General features: G+C 39.3%; 1 protein-coding gene and 1 long non-coding RNA gene across 2 annotated transcripts; both read right to left on the bottom strand.

The window, feature by feature from the left end:
- Positions 1-4,251: 4,251 nt before the first annotated feature.
- Positions 4,252-7,322, bottom strand: LOC108955929. The gene is made up of 3 exons (XR_001982128.2): positions 5,311-7,322; positions 5,152-5,222; positions 4,252-4,817 (listed from the first exon to the last, which is right to left on the bottom strand). It is a non-coding gene; the product is annotated as an uncharacterized LOC108955929 (long non-coding RNA).
- A 10,840-nt stretch (positions 7,323-18,162) lies between these two features.
- On the bottom strand, positions 18,163-18,831 carry LOC108957604. Its single transcript, XM_039304349.1, has 2 exons — positions 18,463-18,831; positions 18,163-18,372 (listed from the first exon to the last, which is right to left on the bottom strand). Exons 1-2 carry the CDS (start codon positions 18,793-18,795, stop codon positions 18,196-18,198), a joined length of 510 nt encoding a protein of 169 aa, XP_039160283.1. The 5' UTR covers positions 18,796-18,831; the 3' UTR covers positions 18,163-18,195.
- Between the last annotated feature and the right edge of the window lie 1,031 nt (positions 18,832-19,862).

Here is a 19,862-nt window from a genome sequence, read left to right on the forward strand (position 1 = left end):
TTTTGGATCTACTTTTATAGAATTCGTTCCATTTTGGTCACTTTCTTGATGGCATGATGTTTTGAGAAATGCTAGATCAAGACTAGTTTAGAAATGATATAAGTGAGGCAATACCTTAAGTCGGACTTTAAACAAATAGTTATGTTCAATGCACAATTAAATTGCCATATCATCTAATATATCAAATTTTCTAATCCATGTATTATGTACTGGGGAAGTAACTCAAATATTTCTTTCCATATGCTATAATCGCCAGTACACTGTCAAATGTTCATTACACGAATTTACTGATATTTTCGAAAGTGTCACCGCTCTCTCTCTTTCTCTCATAGACGAGATTGAGCAGGAGAGAGAGAGCAGGGAAAAAAACCGTTGAAAGATGTTGTAGTGCATGACGTATGTAATAGGGCGGTTTTGACAATGAAGTGGCGGTGGCCAAGTGGTTGGCAAGAAAGAGGAGATAGGGAATGTGCGAAATACAATTATTAATTTTCATTGGAGAACATCATTTAAAAAGTTTTAAACTTATTATGCTTTTCCCAATTTGGTCATAAACTTTTTATTTATGTTAATTTTGTTGGTCAAATTATTTACGCTGATTGAGTTATTATTATTTTCATATTTTGTCAATTGAGTTCATCCAATTAATTTTAGTCGAAATTCGCTGATACAGACTAATTTATCTCACGTGGTACGACTAGTGTTGACATAGACAATTTTATTAATATTTAACATTTTTTGAATTTATTTATTTATTTTATTTTTCTTTTCTTATCTTTTCCTTCTTTACTTTTTCCCCCTTTTCCCTTTGCCGGCCATTGTGGGCCTTGTCAATGGTAGCAGAGGTTGTTTTTTCCTTTTGGTAAATAGAGGTTGTTAACCTCAAGTGAAGGCAACAGTTCGCTAGATCGAGCAAGAGTCACCCTCACCAGCCTAAGCTTGGCCCTTGCCAGAGGGCGGCCCTTACTTGGACTAGCAAGGGCAATCCTAATCCCTTGCTAGCCCAGGCAAGGGTAGCCCTCGCCTGAGGCCTAACAATGCCCAATAGAGGATAAAAGAAAAGAAAAAGAGGAAAAAAATTAATAAAAATTTAAAAATATTATTTAAACTTGTAAACGGATAACGATAGTCATGTCACATAGGAAAATTAGCGTTCGTGTCAGTGATTTTCAACTAAAATTGAATGTATGTTTTTAATTAACAAGAAGTAAAATGTTTTAGAACTTCTAATAAAAAATTTAAGATTTTATTGACATAATTAAAAAGTTTATTACTCAATCGATAAAAGTATAATATATTTAAAAAATTTAGATAATTTTTCCACTTTCCAATGTGTAAAAGGTCCATACATTCCTTACCAAAAAAAGAGAGTCAAAACATTGGCCCTTTCTAGTAAATTATAAGTAGAACAGAAAATAGGGCGCACGTATGACAATAAAGACGAGGGATAAGACTAAGAAGAGGGGCGACGAGCAATCCCATCCATCTTAGGACCCTACCATGTCTAGCCTTATTCCGTACATACATGCGAAACCCCATCGGAGAATGACGCCAATGTGATGTTGAGAAAAGGGGAGGAAAGGATAATTCGGGACCATGAGGTTATCTAATTTCGCGGTAATTGTCTGCAATATGAAGAACACGCGAGAGCAATACACGGACAAACTCAACCCGATAAGAATTACGAACCACTCAAGTCCCCTGCAACGTGCACCCCTGCTGCTCCAATGTCCCATCTCTCTCCCTCTCTCTCCTCTCTAAGTACGATAATGTGACTCTTCGAAAGGTATACATCTGATTCGATAAGTTCGGTTTGGTCCGAGAACCAAGAGTGTTCGCTTGTCGACACAAGACTCCTTCCAACACGACATAACTGTTTTAGACATTGACTATCATAACGCGACCAAAGAACAGCAAACATGATGTCTTCTAGCGCTTGACCTCCGCACTAAACTAATATGACCTCCATGACGAAGTAGACATTTAAATGAATTAATAACCATTGATGATACTCAACCCCAGGCAGCGCAGTTGATGTGATTTCTCTTCCTTATCACAGAAGTCGAGAGTTCAAACCCTATCGTTACTAAAGTGTCTGAAGTAGAGGGTCCTGGGCTAATCTTTCTCTTAAATTTATGTCTAAATTGCAGTTAACAAAAAATAAAAATAATAATAACCATGGATGATCTACTTATGTTAGCATGAATTTGACCAAATTTCACCGATCTTTGTTCACTGGTTGGACTTGTCAAATGTCAATGCTATGTGTGTAACCGTTCGCTAGGGAAAAGTTCCCTCAACATATATCTTTCACTGAAGGGGTAAAGTTTCAACTTTATTGTTTGAAATGGTTTCTGTGTCGTTTTGAAAAGGAAGCGACTTGTCTAAACTATAGGCAAATGTAAATGCAGGAAAACAGGAGAAAAAGAAAAGTAGGATTGAATGTAAAAGTGTGATAAAGGAATTGGTAGCAAACAAAATAGATGTTCGATTGCCGATTTTGGCAAAATATTTTTTATACCGATACCTCATTGGTTATTTATAGTGATAGTTTACGAGTAACTGCCCTTTGACGGTTACCATTTCGATCTTTAAAATCTTCCAAAAAGTTTTGGCTCCTTGTTGATAATTGCTCTACCTTATCGATATTCTTGTTGGTGCTGATTTCTGTAACTGTTTCCGTTCTTATCTCACTCATCTCGATAGGTTTTGATGTAGCGCTTTTCAACATCTTTGTTGTTGACTGCTAGCTTTTCGGCCCATTGTTCACGGGTTCTCATGTGCTGGTTCTGCTTTGCCCTTGTCCACTTCCGAAGCCTAATAAGTCGAGTTTGGGCATCAACAAAAGCCCCATTTTAATTCTTTTAACCATTCTGGTCATCGTTCGTTAATTTCTTTTTTTTTGGGTTTGGCCCTATGTCAGTAACCTTCCTAAACGTGTATGCCATCACAGGTTTGAGTCCAAATGGTGATTATGCCAATGCTATTGATCTTGCAACTTGCCCCTTTTTCGAACAACGTACTGATCTTTCTTATACTCATTTCCAAACCACCTATGCTTGCCAGACTAGAGATGTTGATGATGAAGAACATATAGCATTTTTGCTTTACAAGGTATCTAAGTTTGTCTTTCAAGTGGCTCGGGAGTTGATAGGTTTGGCTTTTTACCTCTTTCAAGGTAAGGATGTAGCCATGGGTCATCTTGCCCCTGCTGCTCTCTATTGAAGTTGCCATTGGTATACCCATTGCTGAGGTCTTCCACGACCCTTTTTGGATTCTCAAAGCATGGGTTAGAACTTAGACTGTATTTTCGTCATTGTTCTCAAACGCCAAGATCCATCTTCCACAAGGGTTCAAATCTGAGTCGTTCTACCCTGAGAGCAAAGGGGTGCAATTGTTGAGCTTCCTTCTTTGTCCTTCCCCCAAAGGTGATCGTCCTTTAGGCATTTTCTTCATTTGTTCTACCATCTCTCCCTGAACATTGATGATTTTTGCCTACTCTCCAGTTTAGATTTTATCTCTGTTTTTTATATTAGCCAATCCAAGGACAACCTGAAAATTCTAGCGTTTTGTCTTGGTTGCGTCTGATCTGACATTGAGGTTTTGCCTAAAAGAAAGTTAAAATTATGTGTGGAAGTTTACTCGCCCCAATATTGCACTTGCAGCTCGGCTTGTCTCAAGACATTCCGATTACGGCCCCTTATTCCATGGACTTCCCTTTTGATGAAAAACATCATTTTGGTAACCAAGGCATTTAACCCCTTTGTTTGTAGCCATACAGTCACCAACAAGATACTCCACCAGTTTACAATCAAGCAGTTTGTCTCAGCTCCTGGTGTCCTTAAGTGTTCTACCACTTGGTGGAAGACTTACTGAGACTCTCTCATCACCAAAGGCTTCGACACTATTCTTGGTAAGATTGTCCCCAAAAATCTTCCTACTAACTAGGGGTGTGCATGGTCCGGGGTGGGCGGTTCCTGACTTAGAACTGGGAACCACCCACTAAGGACCGATTCCGAAATATTGGAACTGGGATTCACCCGTTTGTTGCATGGATCCACCCGGGAATTGGACCATCGGTTCGGTCCGGCTCTTGGATGGATCCATGGAACCGGTCTCACTCGATTGAAGATGAAGAGTCAATAAGAACCTTTTTTTTTTATACCCTAAATCGGCAAGAACAGGAACAATGGAAACGGTAGTAACATAAATTTGAAAATTGATAAATTCATTAAAAGAGGGATGGGCAAGCTGCAAATTTCACAAAATAGTCGATGTTTCTGACAATGTGAACATGGAGTACATAGAGAACTTTCAGTGTGTCCCTCCACTACATATTTTGGTTACAGAGGACAATAATAATATCACTTTCTAAATCTCACCATGAGAACTCTTCATATCGAGTAATATACTAAAAACCAACAGCTACAACAACTAGAAATCAAAACATAAAGCAAAAATAGCAACTAATTTGAGAAACTACATTAATTAGGTTTCACTCAAACATTCAAAAGAGAATCCTAAACTGTTTTAGCTTCTCGGTCATTTTCTTTCGTAAAAGCTACAGCAACATAAGGATAAAAGAGAATCCTAAACTGTTGTGAAGGCCTCAGAATTCAGAATCAACGTTCACTGCATCTTCTTCACTCCTCCATCGTTTTTGCCTCTTCAAGCACCTCATAAAACATTGAGACAGAGCCCTCTATCCCATTGATGGAACCATCTCAAAATTCAGTTTTTCACTTGAAAAGGGGACTGAGAAAAACCATTATTTCACTCTTCCTCTCTCTTTTTCCCCCTTTGAACCTAGACGTCACCTGTTTTTTTCAATAAATTGCCACCAATAAAAACAAAAAAAGAAAAACCAAACTTAAGTACGTGGAACAAACTCATCAAGTAGAGTAAATTAGACAAGTTTACACTTTACAACGACACAACAATCGCAACAAGATTCTTTACCAAAAAAAAAAAAAAAAAAAAAAAACAATCGCAACAAGATTCGCGTAAAAGTTCACGACTTATAAAGCTTGTGAATCCCAAGTTTTGAGCTCTTAAATTCCAAGTTCCAATCTCATAAAGTAAACCAATAATTAATAGATGATTGCTCAACATTAGTAAAAATTGAACTCAAACAATTATTGAAAATCTCACCACATATATTCATCCCACTTCAACTTGTAAACTCTATGGATCGTTAATCTCCGTGTTAACATGATCCATATCTAACAAAAAGAAGATATTAAATAAAGTATTTAGTTATTAGATAATAGATATACAAAAGAATTAAATGATGAAATGATATGGACTTACCCAATTCAAACTTTTCTGTATTCTCGATACACTCTTCAACATTAATCGGCTCAAGAACCACTCTCAACCAATCTTGAGTGCAAATCAAAGCTTCTATAACTCTAGGAGTTAAAGAACTCTGAAAACTATCAAGTACACAACCAGAAGTACTGAAAGTTGATTTTGAAGCAGTGGTAGTAACGAGAATAGACAAAATATCCCGAGCCATCGAAGATAAGATTTTAAACTTTTGGCCAGTAACACTCTACCAATTCAAAATGTCAAGATCATGACAATCTTCAAGTTTAGCTTTAAGATATTGATCGAGCTTAGATAAGTTGCCAGCGGACTTTTTCTTCTCCTCATTAAGAAAGTCATCATACGAAGGCTCTTGCACATAAAAATTTAAGCTGTAATCGTCCTCTTCATTTCCCTCATTGAATTAAGAATTGCAGCTACTACCGATATTAGTAGAACCTACCAATTCGCCATCCAAATTTTTGTCTCTAGAAATGTGACAAGATTTCTCAAAAAATTTAAACACACGTTCCAGGGCAAACTTCACATTATCAAACATCTCATCAACTTCCGCAGCATCATCATAAATGAGTTTACGACAATACCTCACATAATTCATCTTTTTTCTAGGATCTAATGTTACCGCAATCAATACCATCATATTTACTTTTTCGAAAATCCCATAATATTTGTCAAACTTATCTTTCATTTTCACGCCCATAACTCTCACCCTATGATCAAAAGCCGTTGTCGCTTCTCGCAAATAATTATACGAAGAAGCTATCCCCACAAAATAATCATTTGAAGTGATATACAAAGTTCTAGACATCTTCTTGGTGGTATACGATTTCTTCAAAAAATTAGAAAGAACAATAGCATTTTCCCAATCAATACTACTTGGAGTATCAGAATTAAGCTCAGCTAAGAAAGAAACGTCTTCTTCTTCCATCATTTCAAAAGATTTACTTAGCTTTATGGCACTCTCTAACATTAGGTAAGTGGAATTCCACCTAGTTGAGATATCATGACAAACTGAACCCTTATAAGCAGTCCTTATACTTTCAATGCAATCTCGAAATGTCTTAGCTCTCATAGGAGAACTCCTCACATACCTAACCACGTTTCGAATACATGCAATGGAATCATGTATCTCGGCCATGCCATCCTTCACAATCAAGTTTAATATATGAGTCGTGCATCTCATGTGTAAAGATTCATCATCTAAGATCAATAGCCTTTCTCTTGAAAATTTTTCTTTCAAATAACCAATGGCCACATCATTTGAACTAGCATTATCCACTGTGTTTTTTCTCTATTCCCCACTCATTTATGCATTTCTCAACTACTTTCCCAATATCCCTGCCCTTGTGACTAGCTATCACCACAAAATTGATGATCCTTTTGTGCAATTTCCAATTTTCATCAATAAAATGTGTAGTAAGACATAGATAGTTCAAATTCTGAATGGAACTCCATGTATCAGTCGTGAGTGCGATCCTAGAATTAAGCTTACGGAAAGAAACCTTCAATTTTTTTTTTCATAAAAATACAACTTCATGCAATTCCTAGCCACCGTAAATCGCGACATATGCTTGAAGAAAGGTTGTAATTGATTTACATAATCACGAAATCCAACACGTTCAGCAATAAAAAATGGTCGTTCATCAATTATAATCATCCGAATAAGTATTTGCCTACTAGTAGTATCTCCTCCTATCATTTGAGTTACATTTACTCTTTGTGATGCAAACAATTTTTGCCTCTTATCCACATTGCGAGGATACTTATTGCACTTTCTCAAGTGCTTCAACATATTTGAAGTACCATTATCAATGTGGTACGAATACTTGGATCCACAATAATTGCAAAATACATCAACTTTCCCATTTGTGTGAGTTGTTCCTTTTCAAAAATGAAGCCAAGCTGCTAATTTTCGCTTACTAAGAGGAGGACATGGACAAGAACCAGATACCTTATTTGTTTTGGATGCTTCTTCAAAGTTTTCACCTCTTTCATGTTCTTGTGATGTTGATTCCACTATTGGTGTTATTACATCATAGGATTCCTCTACTTCCATTGACATGTTAATGAATCATTTGCTTGAATCAAGCAACGCATCGTCAACACTTAAACACTTCTCATGGCACTACAAACAACCCCCGAAACATAAAGTAATGACAGTTTGAAAAAGAAATGGAAGGCAATAGCAGGCAATATAAATAACATTCCTATGCTGGAAGCTTGAAGTTAGTATTTAGATTAACACTGTAAATTAAGTAAATATAGTGTAATCTCCATTGAATGATTGATTAAAGACATTGCTATCTAAACTCAGTCATAGCTGAAGCTTGCGAAAGATTATTAACAAGGAAAATGTTAGTATGATGCAACATGGAAGAGGGAATGTACATGATTTGCAAAGATCGCCCTTCTCAAACAGGCAATTGTTAAAAAATAATCATTTACAGTAATCTTTTTGATATAGATGCCGATCTGTATAGCAGGAAAAGATTTATCAATGCCAAAGAATACCATAGCTTAATGGACTCCCTCGTTGCTAATGGAAAAGATTTAACTTGCAAACCTTAGTTTCATAGGAACCACATTAGGGAAAAATGGTAGGGACACCATTCTAGATAAATTCTCTAAGTTGTTCATTATCCATCAAGACCATCTTCAACGTCGAGTGACTTGGAATCAACAATCAAGTATTTCACAAGCATGGCAACATCGACCTAATTAAGAATTGCCTAGACGGCAAGCGGCACCTAGTCACACGCGGTTCGTGTCTCTCTCCTCACAGAATCGGACAAATGAACTTGCTGTTGTCAAGGGCGACGGCAATTTTCTGGAGTGCCAAATAGAGAAAGGGACGGATTGACGGACAGCTACTGTCAAGGGCGATGGCGATTTTTCAGAGGGCCGAATAAAGAAACAAAAACAAAAACAAAAACAAAAACAAAATGCGGAGGGGCAGCAACTCAAGAACCGAGCACGAAATTCCACCGAAATTCTACAGGCCGTCGGCGAATTCTAACGGTGACGAGAGATTGAATTCCTCGCGTGACGAACCTCGAACGAGGAGACGAAAGAAAAAAAAACAAGGAAAGACATGAGATCAGGGATACACTTACAGATCGGAGGTTGAAGTGTGCCGGTGCGAATTGCCGGACGGGGAGCGAGATCCACCGGGAAGAGATCCGGAGAGATGATATTCACTGAAAGAACACTTCAACCAGTAAACCACGCATCAGAAGTGAACACATGTGAAGAGTAGGAGAAGATAGGAGGAGACCCACCTGAAGCTTCATCGGAAGTGAACACATGCATGGATTATCGGGTGGAGCGTAATATAGTGAAGCCAATCCCCCGTAGAGATCACTACGGCTCTGTTGATGGAATTGGAGTGGCGATAAGGGGGAGAGAGAGAGAGAGAGAGAGAGAGAGAGAGAGAGAGAGAGAGAGAGAGAGAGAGAGAGTCGGAACCAGAGAGGGAACAATTGCTATTTAAGGTTTGTTAATTAGTAATTTTTTTAATATTCAAAATTAATTGGTTCGATTTGAGTGGGCAAGTGGACGGATTTGCCCATGGAATTAGGAACCGGACCGGTTCCCTCAAGAACCACCGGTTCCAAGCGATTTTGGTCTGGTTCCGAGCGGTCCGGGCGGATCCCGGTTCTTTTGCACACCCCTACTACTAACATTGTTGAACCTCCAAACAGAGCCTTGAAAAAGGCAATAGATTTAAGTACTACCTTCTCTTTATTATACGATTTTTTCCTTTGTCAAATTTCAATCTTTGATGTTTTCAGTGCTTCGATTTCAACAGCCTCTAGGCGAGTGTTTACTCCTCGGACTAGGATAAATTTGTCCAGATCCATACATGTGCTCATGATTACACGGTTTGCACCACCAGTACGTTTGATTTCTAGCTCTTTTGCTCTCGACATCGTTGATTGGCACCCTTAGTCCAAGGCTATTTTCTTGCCGCTAGTTCTACATTTTCAATTCCTCTTGCTACTAAAGTTTCGACATCATCCCTAATCAACATGGCTAACTCTCCAAACCTACAACCCTTCCTACCACAAAGCCTACTTATTTGTCTTCTAACAGAGCAAGTGGACCTCCTTCGACATTAGAAGAATCCTTGTTGGAATTGATCCTTCCTCAAAAGCCTGTGTTACGCCTCGACCCTCAAACACGTGACAACCCTCCTTCTCTTTAGTCATTTGATTGTGACATTCTAGAAGGCATCGCCTACTCGTTCATTTTGTCTATTGATTATATGCAAGCAGAAGCATATATAACACCACCCAGCCATTCGTAATAAGAGGGATAGCATAAAACACACATGAAAACACATTTTTATCTTATACATACATTACACCACGACTTAAGTATCATAAGTTCATTTTTACATATTTGTGGTGCGGATTTCTTCCAGCTTGTTAAAAGGGATTTGAGGTTAGCCTAGCATCTCTATACTACGAGGGCGACCTCAAAAAGTGGTATCCCTTATGCGCCTAGTATGCGTCCAACTCAAAGTACCTTGGCTCGGGCTTGGCTAGTCATGATTAGGGCTTGAAAAAGTTAAACAACAATGAGTGAGATAAACCTAGTGAGTGAACTTCCTAAACCTCGTGTAGGAATGTACTTTGCCTTGGATATGCTCTAAACATGTAGCTTAATTATTGATGACCGATTAATAGTGAAGCCTAAGCATTGCCTTAATTATAACATGAAGGGATCTACCTCAACCTATACTCCTTGAGTCCTAATGCAAGCATACAAATTCACGTACTTTTCAATTCATAGGCAGGATTAATCAAGCATGCGCGTGCCATTTAAGCCACAAAAATGCCATGTAATTCACACACATGTCTCATGTAACTCATATAAATTTATGCCACATGTGTGCAGGCTATAGCATCACTTTCAAAATATGCATTTAGCACTCATGCACTTTGCACACATGGCGTCTCGAGAATTGCATGGCATCCCATACTATCATGCTATTCTCGAGATCATGATTTCATATTCTTACGATCGCTCTTGGCCACGACCGATACTTGTGTTGGTGCTCTTCTGACGTAATTAAGCATGGCAACATCTTGATCTCAATCAAAGACGGCATTCCAATTAAAAAGTTTCGTTCTGAAATCCATCTGAGAACGACATTCCCTTGACATGTGGGCATTCGAAATCCATCGAGTGTCGTCCCTCATAATCAAATGAGTACGGAACCATTATGTGACCACACGAGCACGTCAACCACTCAAGCCAATTCTTATCTTTCTCATTAGCCAATACAAGAGTACTTAATGCTCACATGTCATACACTAGCAATCTTCGCACACAAGAATGCCATGAAATAATGCTATGTGATCACCTCTCAATTAATCATTTACCAAAGCAATCATGCGTCAATCCCATGATGTATAGCATCACACTATGATTTCACTTAACAATTTAACAACTCACTTTTCAAAATAGCCTTTCACAAGCATTTGTCATTTACCATTTTCAAAATAGGGATTGCATAAGCATATACTACCTTTAAAATTAGAATTTAATAAGCACTTAGTACTTTAAGAGCTACAATATAATATGCACTTATCACAATTATGATAGCTTATCGTATCCAATTATAACCTATTATGATAGCTTATTGTATCCGATTATCACTTATCACGATAGCTTATCGCATCCGATTATCATTTATTGTGATAACTTATTACTTCTACTTATTGCTTATTATGATATCTTATTGCTTATTAGAAAGTTACTCATAGTTCTGGATCTAGCTTCGATGAGCGACAATGACGACGTGCCTCGGTACGTTTTGGAGGTTGCATTTGGTAAAGGTACAGCATGTTGGAGAAATCTCTCTAGAGTGTTTTGAAGCTGACAAAACGTTTCTATCAGTTTAGTCTGGAAGCTGTGCAGACCCTTGTACTTTGAGTCCGAAGACTTTCGGATCACCGGACTCAAAGACACAAGACTCAAGACCCAAGACTATTCTCATTGACAATTTCTAATCTAGCGACGAAGGCGATCCAGAGCTAAAGTGTTTGGTTAAGGATTTGGTCTTATCGACTGGAGAAGATCTCTTGGCTGGATTTGATATAACGGATTATTTATTCGAAATCAAGATCGTTTGAAGATCCGATGATTGACGAAATATTCTTAGAAGGTTCTATTCTTGAAAACCAAGATCCTGATTGTATGGACGAACATGATTGATGGGCTATCGACATGTTCCTTTAATAGCTCGAATGACCTTCTTAATTGATTCTCGTCAACAGAAGATTGGAAGAATTCCTTTGGTAAGTGCCAACGGGTATGATGGCATAAAGGAGTATAAAAAGAAGACGTTCCAGTTATTCTAGTGTGTGCTCGATAGAGAAATTCCAGAGTCTGAAGCTCCTTGATTATTAGTCGATTCATATTGAGCGAAACTGTACACACAAAGAGAGTTTATACTTAGTGATACCTTGAGAGAGTGTGGTAGATCTTCTACACCAAGAAATCAAGGAAGAACGATCTTGTAATATCTCTTTGTTCATAGTGGAATCCAGCCCGGTGGGCATCGGTGTAGAAGAGTGGACGTAGGCTTGAAATAAGCCGAACCACTATAAACCTCGTGTTCAATTTTCTCTTCCCTACTCTCAGTCTTACTTTGATCGTTGTTTGTTTATTGACGAGGAAAAATTGTCTCATTTCTATCAACTGTCTAGTATTGTGCGATTATCATTAGAAATTACTCGTTATACCTATTCACCCCCCTCTAGGTACTTATACTAGCCATATCACAGCAGACCCTGAGGATGGAGTGGTAGACGATGCAAAGGATCCAAAGCTCGAAGAGCTAGAGTCCCCGGTGTACTCGGCAGACGGCTCAAATAGGGACGAGGATGTGGAGCTGGAGGAGTTTAACGATGATGAGTAGACATAGTTGCTAGACCCCCGCCCTTGTTTGTTAAACCTTAAGTATTTGGATAATCAAAGTTTGGTTTGGCTTGTATTATATATATAAGTGTGGTTGGTATAGTTTGAAATTTTATGGTCCTACTTTCCTATCCCATTATCTTATTGTCTGGGGATTATTTATATGCTTCCGCATGCGTATTAAAATGAAAGGAGTCGGCAATGCATCCTGAGACGTCGCTATTAATCGACCAAGGTGAGGGTTGGGCATGTGCTCAGAGGATCGAGGTGTGACTATGATTGCTTCTTGCCTCTTTAATTATTGGATAGACTAAGATGACATTTTGGTCATTTCCCTTTGGATGACAACAGTGCGGGCTTGAATGACTTAGTGGGCTTGGATGGCTTAAAGGACCCTTTTGGGCCGCCCATTGTAGGCGTGAGGCCCATTGAGCCCACTTGAGGCTTGGGCCCTTGTGGCTCCTCTCTTGTAGTCCGTTTCCACTTTTCCAAAATTTGTGGCCCCCTGATGAAAAATTGAGTTTTCGTCCTAAGGTGGCCTTTGCTTGCTTTCCTATGGTCTGTCGATTACCATTGTAATTCCACTCCGTTGATTGGGGTCGGATTAAGGATGTCACGACCTGCTTCCCTTACTACTAGTGAACACGATCCTGACGAGCCTTAAGGAGAGACACTCTTGTCTTTGGCTTTGGAAAATTTGGAAGTAAACTCCCATTTTGTTGTTGGTTTTATATCATTCTCTTTAAAAAGAGCAAGCATTCTTACTTCAGCACTTGTCTCATTTGCTTTTACGTTTGATCTCTCCCATAAGTTGATGGTCATATTTATCTTTTGTGCCGACCATGAAAGGGAGTCTACTTTGTCTCTAACTCGAGACTTTATTTTCTCGTCCTCTGCCTTGATAACTCTAGAAGTTATCTTCTATCTAGCTGTTACCTAGGCTGCATCTCACCATCCTCCATTGCCATATTGTTATCCAGTAGATCGAATAGTGCTGCTGCTACTGATCTAAGTAAGACTTTCCCTATGTGTTTTGCTTTGTTTACTTTACTACTTCTAACTGTTGTGTTATTAGATTCCTTGCCACAAACCTGTTCCTTCTATCATCGAGTCAACAATTGGCTGGACCTGAGTAAGGTCTCCCTTCCTCTTTTCGAGGCAGTCGAGAGAATAAAGCAAGCACTTTGCGAGATTACACCAATGCCTTCTATTAGCCTTTTCGAGTTCAATTTGGAAGAACTCTTTAAACTTATCCCAGAAAAATGACTCCAGAAGTTGTTGAAGATATCTGAAGATGGCCTCATTGGACTTTTTCCTGACCCTTGACTTGAGGTATAGGCCGAAGTGCTCTACAATCATTTTGTTTTGATTATGCTTTTGTTAGGCGTTGAACCTTTTGAGTCAGTTGCGAGGAATACTTCCTCCTCTTCTTCTCAAGCTTAGACACTGTCAAGAGGAACAATGAATAACTCCAGTCTTGGGCCATATTGGAATGAAGAACCCAGGTGTTTTCTTAAAAAGCTTAGAGCAAAAAGTTATGGTAGATCATCTTATGCAATCATATTTAGTTATGTCAGAGACTGAGTTTCAGCTGAAAAGCCCTTTGATTTTCATTGCTTAATGATTTTTAATGAATGGATTTCCAAATTGCATCTTTAAACCGCTTTGGTACATGTGATGTTTCCAAAATCAAATCCTTTAAACATTCTTCTCAATAATTGATTTAACTAAGGAAAGTCATAGTTTGAATTGTATTTAAAATGTTGGCGATACCTATGAGTATATTTATGCGAGCCTTGAGCTGATTTTGGCAACTAAATGCGTTCCAGAGCCTCGATTTTCCTTAGTCTAAAATGTCTTCAAATCATTTTTCACACTTGATTTGACATTGTGAAAGTTACGGTTTGGACTGTATTCAAAATGTCTACGATATCTATGAGTGTATTTATGTGAGCCTCGGGCGAGCCTTGGTAATTGAATGCGTTTCATGGCCGAGACATCACCTTATCTTAAACACCTTTATGATGATTTCAAAACCCATTTTTGAAACATAACATGTATCCCCTCATACATATAATCATGTCATTCATTAGAAATGCTTATGTTTGTCATTGACGAGTGCTTTGGTAATAAGTGACTCGCTGATAGGTCACTCAGCTAGTTGATCGATTGGGAAATAAGGTTCAAAAGACTTGCATGCCTACTTAAATTTTGCAACGCATGTGAATTCTAGATGTATGTTAGTAGTGACACATAATACCGAGAGAAAATCTTGGCGATCACATATAACGCTTTATTAGGAACTTACAAGCGTTATTGGCCATATGAGAACATAAGCAGTTAATAATGGCTATAAGTCATACAATGAATTGGGTAGGTATCTAAAGGGACTTATGCATGGATTGCAAAGGCTGACCCCGAGACCCAAAATTTGGTTGATTTTTGAACTTTGTTTTGCTTGGTTAGTTGATCTTGATCTTATACCATGTTTTTGATTGTTTTGATGTGTATGGTCGTTTCTTTCCATTATATGCACCTAGCTATAGTTCTTAGACTATGTTTAGATTAGGATCCCAAAGACGAAGGGGGCATGAAGACAGTGGAAGGTCAATGTCCATTCCAACTGTGATTTTGTACCATTTATCCCCGACATATGTCTCATGTTTCCCATGTTTGTATAAAAACTTAACAAGTTAAGGGTTCCTCCCTTTACTATTATTTCAGTTCATTTCTCATTTTATCTTTCCTAGGATTGCTAGATAGATTTATTGCTTTCCTTAATTGTTTACGTACCGTCTCGTACTCTTAATTCAATTGATTGCCTTCTTTTAATTTTTCTTAGAAATAGAAAGGCACGAAAATGATTACCCATGCACGATTACCTAGTTTAGGATAAGTGATCCCAAAAAGGTAAAAAAGAAATGCATGGACATCTTAGGTAATATGACACACTGTTAAGGGGATAATAACGCTTCAAGTGCCAAAAGTTGGCACAAAGGGACACTTAAGTGCCAAAAGTTACGAAAGTGACACTTAAGTGCCACTTTGTAAGAAAAGTGGGACACCTGAGTGCCACCTCCGGCGAAGGCAGCCGGAAATCATACGTGGCAATTAAATATGATTATTTCTTGTCGAGGTGGCTCGCCGGAGAGCTGAGTCAGCTCTAATTCACCCAAAACGACGTCGTCTCCTCAAAGTTGGCCAAAATGGAGCCCTTAAATCAACCAAAACGACATCGTCTCCCCATTGCCCCAAATCTAAAACCCTAAATCCGGCAAATTGCCATTGAAGTGTTGGAGCCTTAATCCCGAACCCTAACTCGATTTGCCCCAAATTCTACGGTTGGATATTAAGAATGGAGAGCAGGACTTTCAGCAGCGACTCAAATTTCTCTCGCCAAAGCGAAGGAGAAGGCGAGCGTTTATGTTTTTGTGGGTTACCAAGTCCAAGAAGAACATCGTGGACGCGAAGGAATCCCGGGAGAAGATTCTATGGATGTGCCCGATACGAGAGAGGGTCGAAGTGCAAATATTTCGAATGGGTTGATGCGAAATTCTCTCACCGAGCCACGAGGTGATATTGGACCTACTTGATGGATGTCATCAACCTCCATCTACACTCAGGACGATTTGGATGAGGTTGACTCAATGCAAGCTCAAGCATCTTCTGCTAACCATTTGAAGAATGAAGTTTCAAAGATGAATATTGAACGAAAGTGTTACCGAGCGTTTATTGTGTTGCTGTTTTTTTGTCTATCCTATTTTATGATGAAATGTAAAGTATTGGAAAATGAAAAGAAGTTTCTCCGACTGCCATAGTTGTCAATGAGATCAAGGAAAGGGAATGAATGAGATGCTGTTTGAATGAATGAGATGCTATTTGTACTATATTTTTGCTTATTCTCGAATATAAATCGGTGATGATGGAATGTATATTTGGTGGATGTGTTGTGGTGACTTCTTTTCTTCAACGAATGTAAACCAAAAGTAGCAATGAATCGAATGGAGTTGGCATAAGTTGAACATTCGTATATATAAACCAGCAGCTTCTCGGTTTGCTTTGCAAATCACCATTTACATAGGACAAACATGAGTGATTACTCGAGTGCTATAAGTTGTATATAGTGATCACTTAAGTGCCGTCGTGATTAAAAAAAGTCATTTAAGTGTCAAGTTAGTATCAAAAGTGATCACTTAAGTGCCATTTGTGATTAAAAGTGAACACTTAAGTGCTGAGTTTTTTAGAATGTGATCAGTTAAGTGTCAATTTTATTTGTACGTTTCATCTATAAACTACACCAACCATCAGCTGCTATCAGCCACCACGACCGCCCACCACTGGCCACCATCGGCCTCTAGCCATTACCACCAGCCACATCAAGCATTCCAGGCATCCACTTGAGCCATTACTATGTTTGTGGTATTCTGCAAAGGCAGAAGTTCCTAGTGCCTTACATCAGCTTGCACCAACACTACCTGGAGCAAGATGTGTGCAAGATGTGCATATTGCACACTTACATCTTGCACCAAGTGTAGCACAAACCCCCAGCCCCCAACCCCTATAATAGACCCACCAGCCTATCAGTAGGCATCGGCACCAACATCTTAGCTACCAGACCAGCACGTAGCCACCACCATAAACCCACCATTAGCAGCCACTGTTGGTGGTGGGTCGTGGGTTTGTTGCAAAAGGGGTTCATGCAAACTATACTAGTTACAGCAAAAGGCTCCAACCCAATCCACATAGTGGACCCACCACCATCAAGTTTCACCAACCGCCACCACCAGCCACACAAGCACCCTAGTCACCACCACAGATCCACCACCAGAAGCAGAAAGCAATAAGTAAAAGTAAAAACAAAATACAAAAAATGAAAAAAGGCACCAAAGATGACAAGCAACAAAATCATTTCATTGATATTGAAATGAAGTCTCACAAAGTCGATGACAAACTATTTAAAAGAAAACATCCACAAAAACAATTGACTCGTCGCCCCACAAATCATATCCCATCCCATTTCATTAATCAATATGCACAATGCCTCCCGTTCGTGCTCCTTTCACTTGATTCATAATCCTTGTGCTTTTTCTAACTCGGACGTGAGGTTTCTTCTTCAACCGTCTCGGGATGCGTTGATTTTGATGGAGGTGCAATTGTCCTAGGCCGAGCTGATTGAGAAGGAGCTGGAGCCGCAACCGTCGTAGGCCGAACCGATTCGATGGACCCGTAATCGGGTTTTTCTTACTCTTCTTTCTTGTTGGCGCAACCAATGTCTTCTTCTTTTTGTTGGTGCAGCCGTTGATTCTTGAGTTTGGCCTTGAGAGATAAGAACCTCTCGAACTTCTCCCGTGCTTCAAAAAGAAAACTCAATTATTAACAAAAGTTTGCACCATAAATTAAATTAAATACAGCGTAGTAAGCTTATAAAACTTACATTAAGAATAACTGCTCCCGAACGCTCATCCGTATAAAGCCCATAACCATACTGTTTTAGCCTCTTTCCAAGAGCTCCTCTTGTTCGAAGGGGAACGTCGCCTTGTGTACTTGTGATTGATTAGCCCTTCTTCTCGCATGTGATTTCTTGGGCTCTTGTTGTGGCTGTTTAGCTACAGCAGGGGCTTCTTCTGGGCATTCGAATGTTAGATGTCTTGTAGATGGCCTTCTTGTAGGTGGCTCATGATTTGGCTTTCTTTTGGTTGTTTTTCTATTTAGCCCTTCAGCTTCAATGACACATTCTGTTGGCTTTTGTGGTGGCCCTTGTGATGACCCTTCTAGTGGCCTTTGTGGTGACCTTGGTGATGGATCTTGTGGTGACCTTTCGCCTGGGCCCTTTGTTGACAAATGAGCTCTAGCTTGCCTTCTTCGAACTCGAGAAAAAGACAAATGATATCATAAATATAAACATCAGGCCATTGTAAAGGAAAACTAAACACAAATTATTTAAGTTACCGGGTATTTTTTTCTCTGCTTCTGCTGAAGAACAGTCGACTTAACTAGCCCTCCAGTTGCTTCGGCCAATCCTTGAGCTGGCTGTCTACCTGGCCTTGTTTGAACAGACCCTTCAGTTTCAGGTATAGCAGGGGCTTCGACCAATTCTTCACGTGTCATTCTCCTGACCTGACAAAGACAAAAACATTATGTCAATTAGTTGTACATATCTGTTTATACAAACCATAAAACAACATAAACACAATTGTCATGACTTACTGGGTTTATTGTTGTCGACTGAAGAACAGACGACTCACTTCGCATTTCTGTTTGTCCTTCTCCAATTGTCCCTTCACTAGGTCCTTCGACTGGCCTCAACTGTTCCTGCTGCTTCCTTAATTGACAGCCTTTAGTATTGTGCCCTGCTATGTGGCAAAAAGAGCACTTCATCTTTACACCTGTCCTACTCATCCTACGTTGACTTGAGACCTCTCCTTCTGCCATTCTTTGTTTTCGCTTTGGTCTTCCCATTCTCTTCTTTAGTGGCAAAGGTTGAGGTGCTTCATGATCTGTTGGCTCCCAGAACTTGGTACCTCTGATTGGCTGCAACATGCATTGGTACGAAGCAAGATATCTCGGTTTCTTGTACCAATCATCAAGGTAGTCTTCGTGTTGTGGCCCTTCAATTGAATGGCACATATGGCATGTGCACAAGGAATTCCACTTACTTGCCATGCTCCACATGAACACTTCCTCGTACCTAAATGGACAACATACTTATCAGAGCCCTTCATTATCTCATATCCTTCATCCCCATTCCAAATGGGATGACAATACCTACTCGTAGCCAAGTTCTCATCCAATTTTTTAGCAATCCTAGGACCACATTGCCTAGTCCAGTTTGTAGCCTCATCCCTTTGTTTGTGCAACCGAGTCATAACCATAACCCTTATGTCTTCAAGCATCGAGATAATTGGTTTGCATCTGGCATCTATTATCCTCCTATTGAATGATTCACAGATGTTGTTATTTATGTTATCGCACTTGAATTCCTCATTGAAGAACGCCTTACACCAATACTTTGGTTCTGTTTGGAATAGTGCATCATAACCTTCCCTTGTCAATTGAAGCAGTTCTTCTTTGGCCATCCTAAAATCAGCCATATTCGTGCTCTTTGCTAGCTGCCAAAATTTGAACTGCAGCTTATCCCCTTTATAGTTCTTTCCCCAATTTGCATATATGTGCCGTGCACACATTCGATGCTCGGCATAAGGCAACAACTCAGCTATTGCTGGAACCAGTCCCTGCAATAATTCAAAAAAAGAAAAGAAATGTAAGCAAACGACATGTTCATATCAACAAGCAAACAATTGACCAAATCTTTCAAAGAGTACCTTCGTTGGTCACTCATGAACGCCCACCCCGCACCATTTGTTATCTCCAAATCAACCATCAAATTTTTTAGGAACCAGGACCAATTGTCCTTGTTCTCTACCTTTACAACAGCCCAAGCCAGTGGAAACATCTGGTTGTTTGCATCTATTCCAATTGCAGCCAACAATTCTCCCTTGCACAAGCCCTTCAAAAACACCCGTCCAATCCTATAATCCGTCTACAACCAGATAAAAATCCTCGTTTGCATGCATCGAAGCAAACATAGAACTTATCAAACTTGGTCC

This window comes from Eucalyptus grandis, chromosome 11, assembly GCF_016545825.1.
Source record: "Eucalyptus grandis isolate ANBG69807.140 chromosome 11, ASM1654582v1, whole genome shotgun sequence".
Classification (NCBI taxonomy): domain Eukaryota; kingdom Viridiplantae; phylum Streptophyta; class Magnoliopsida; order Myrtales; family Myrtaceae; genus Eucalyptus; species Eucalyptus grandis.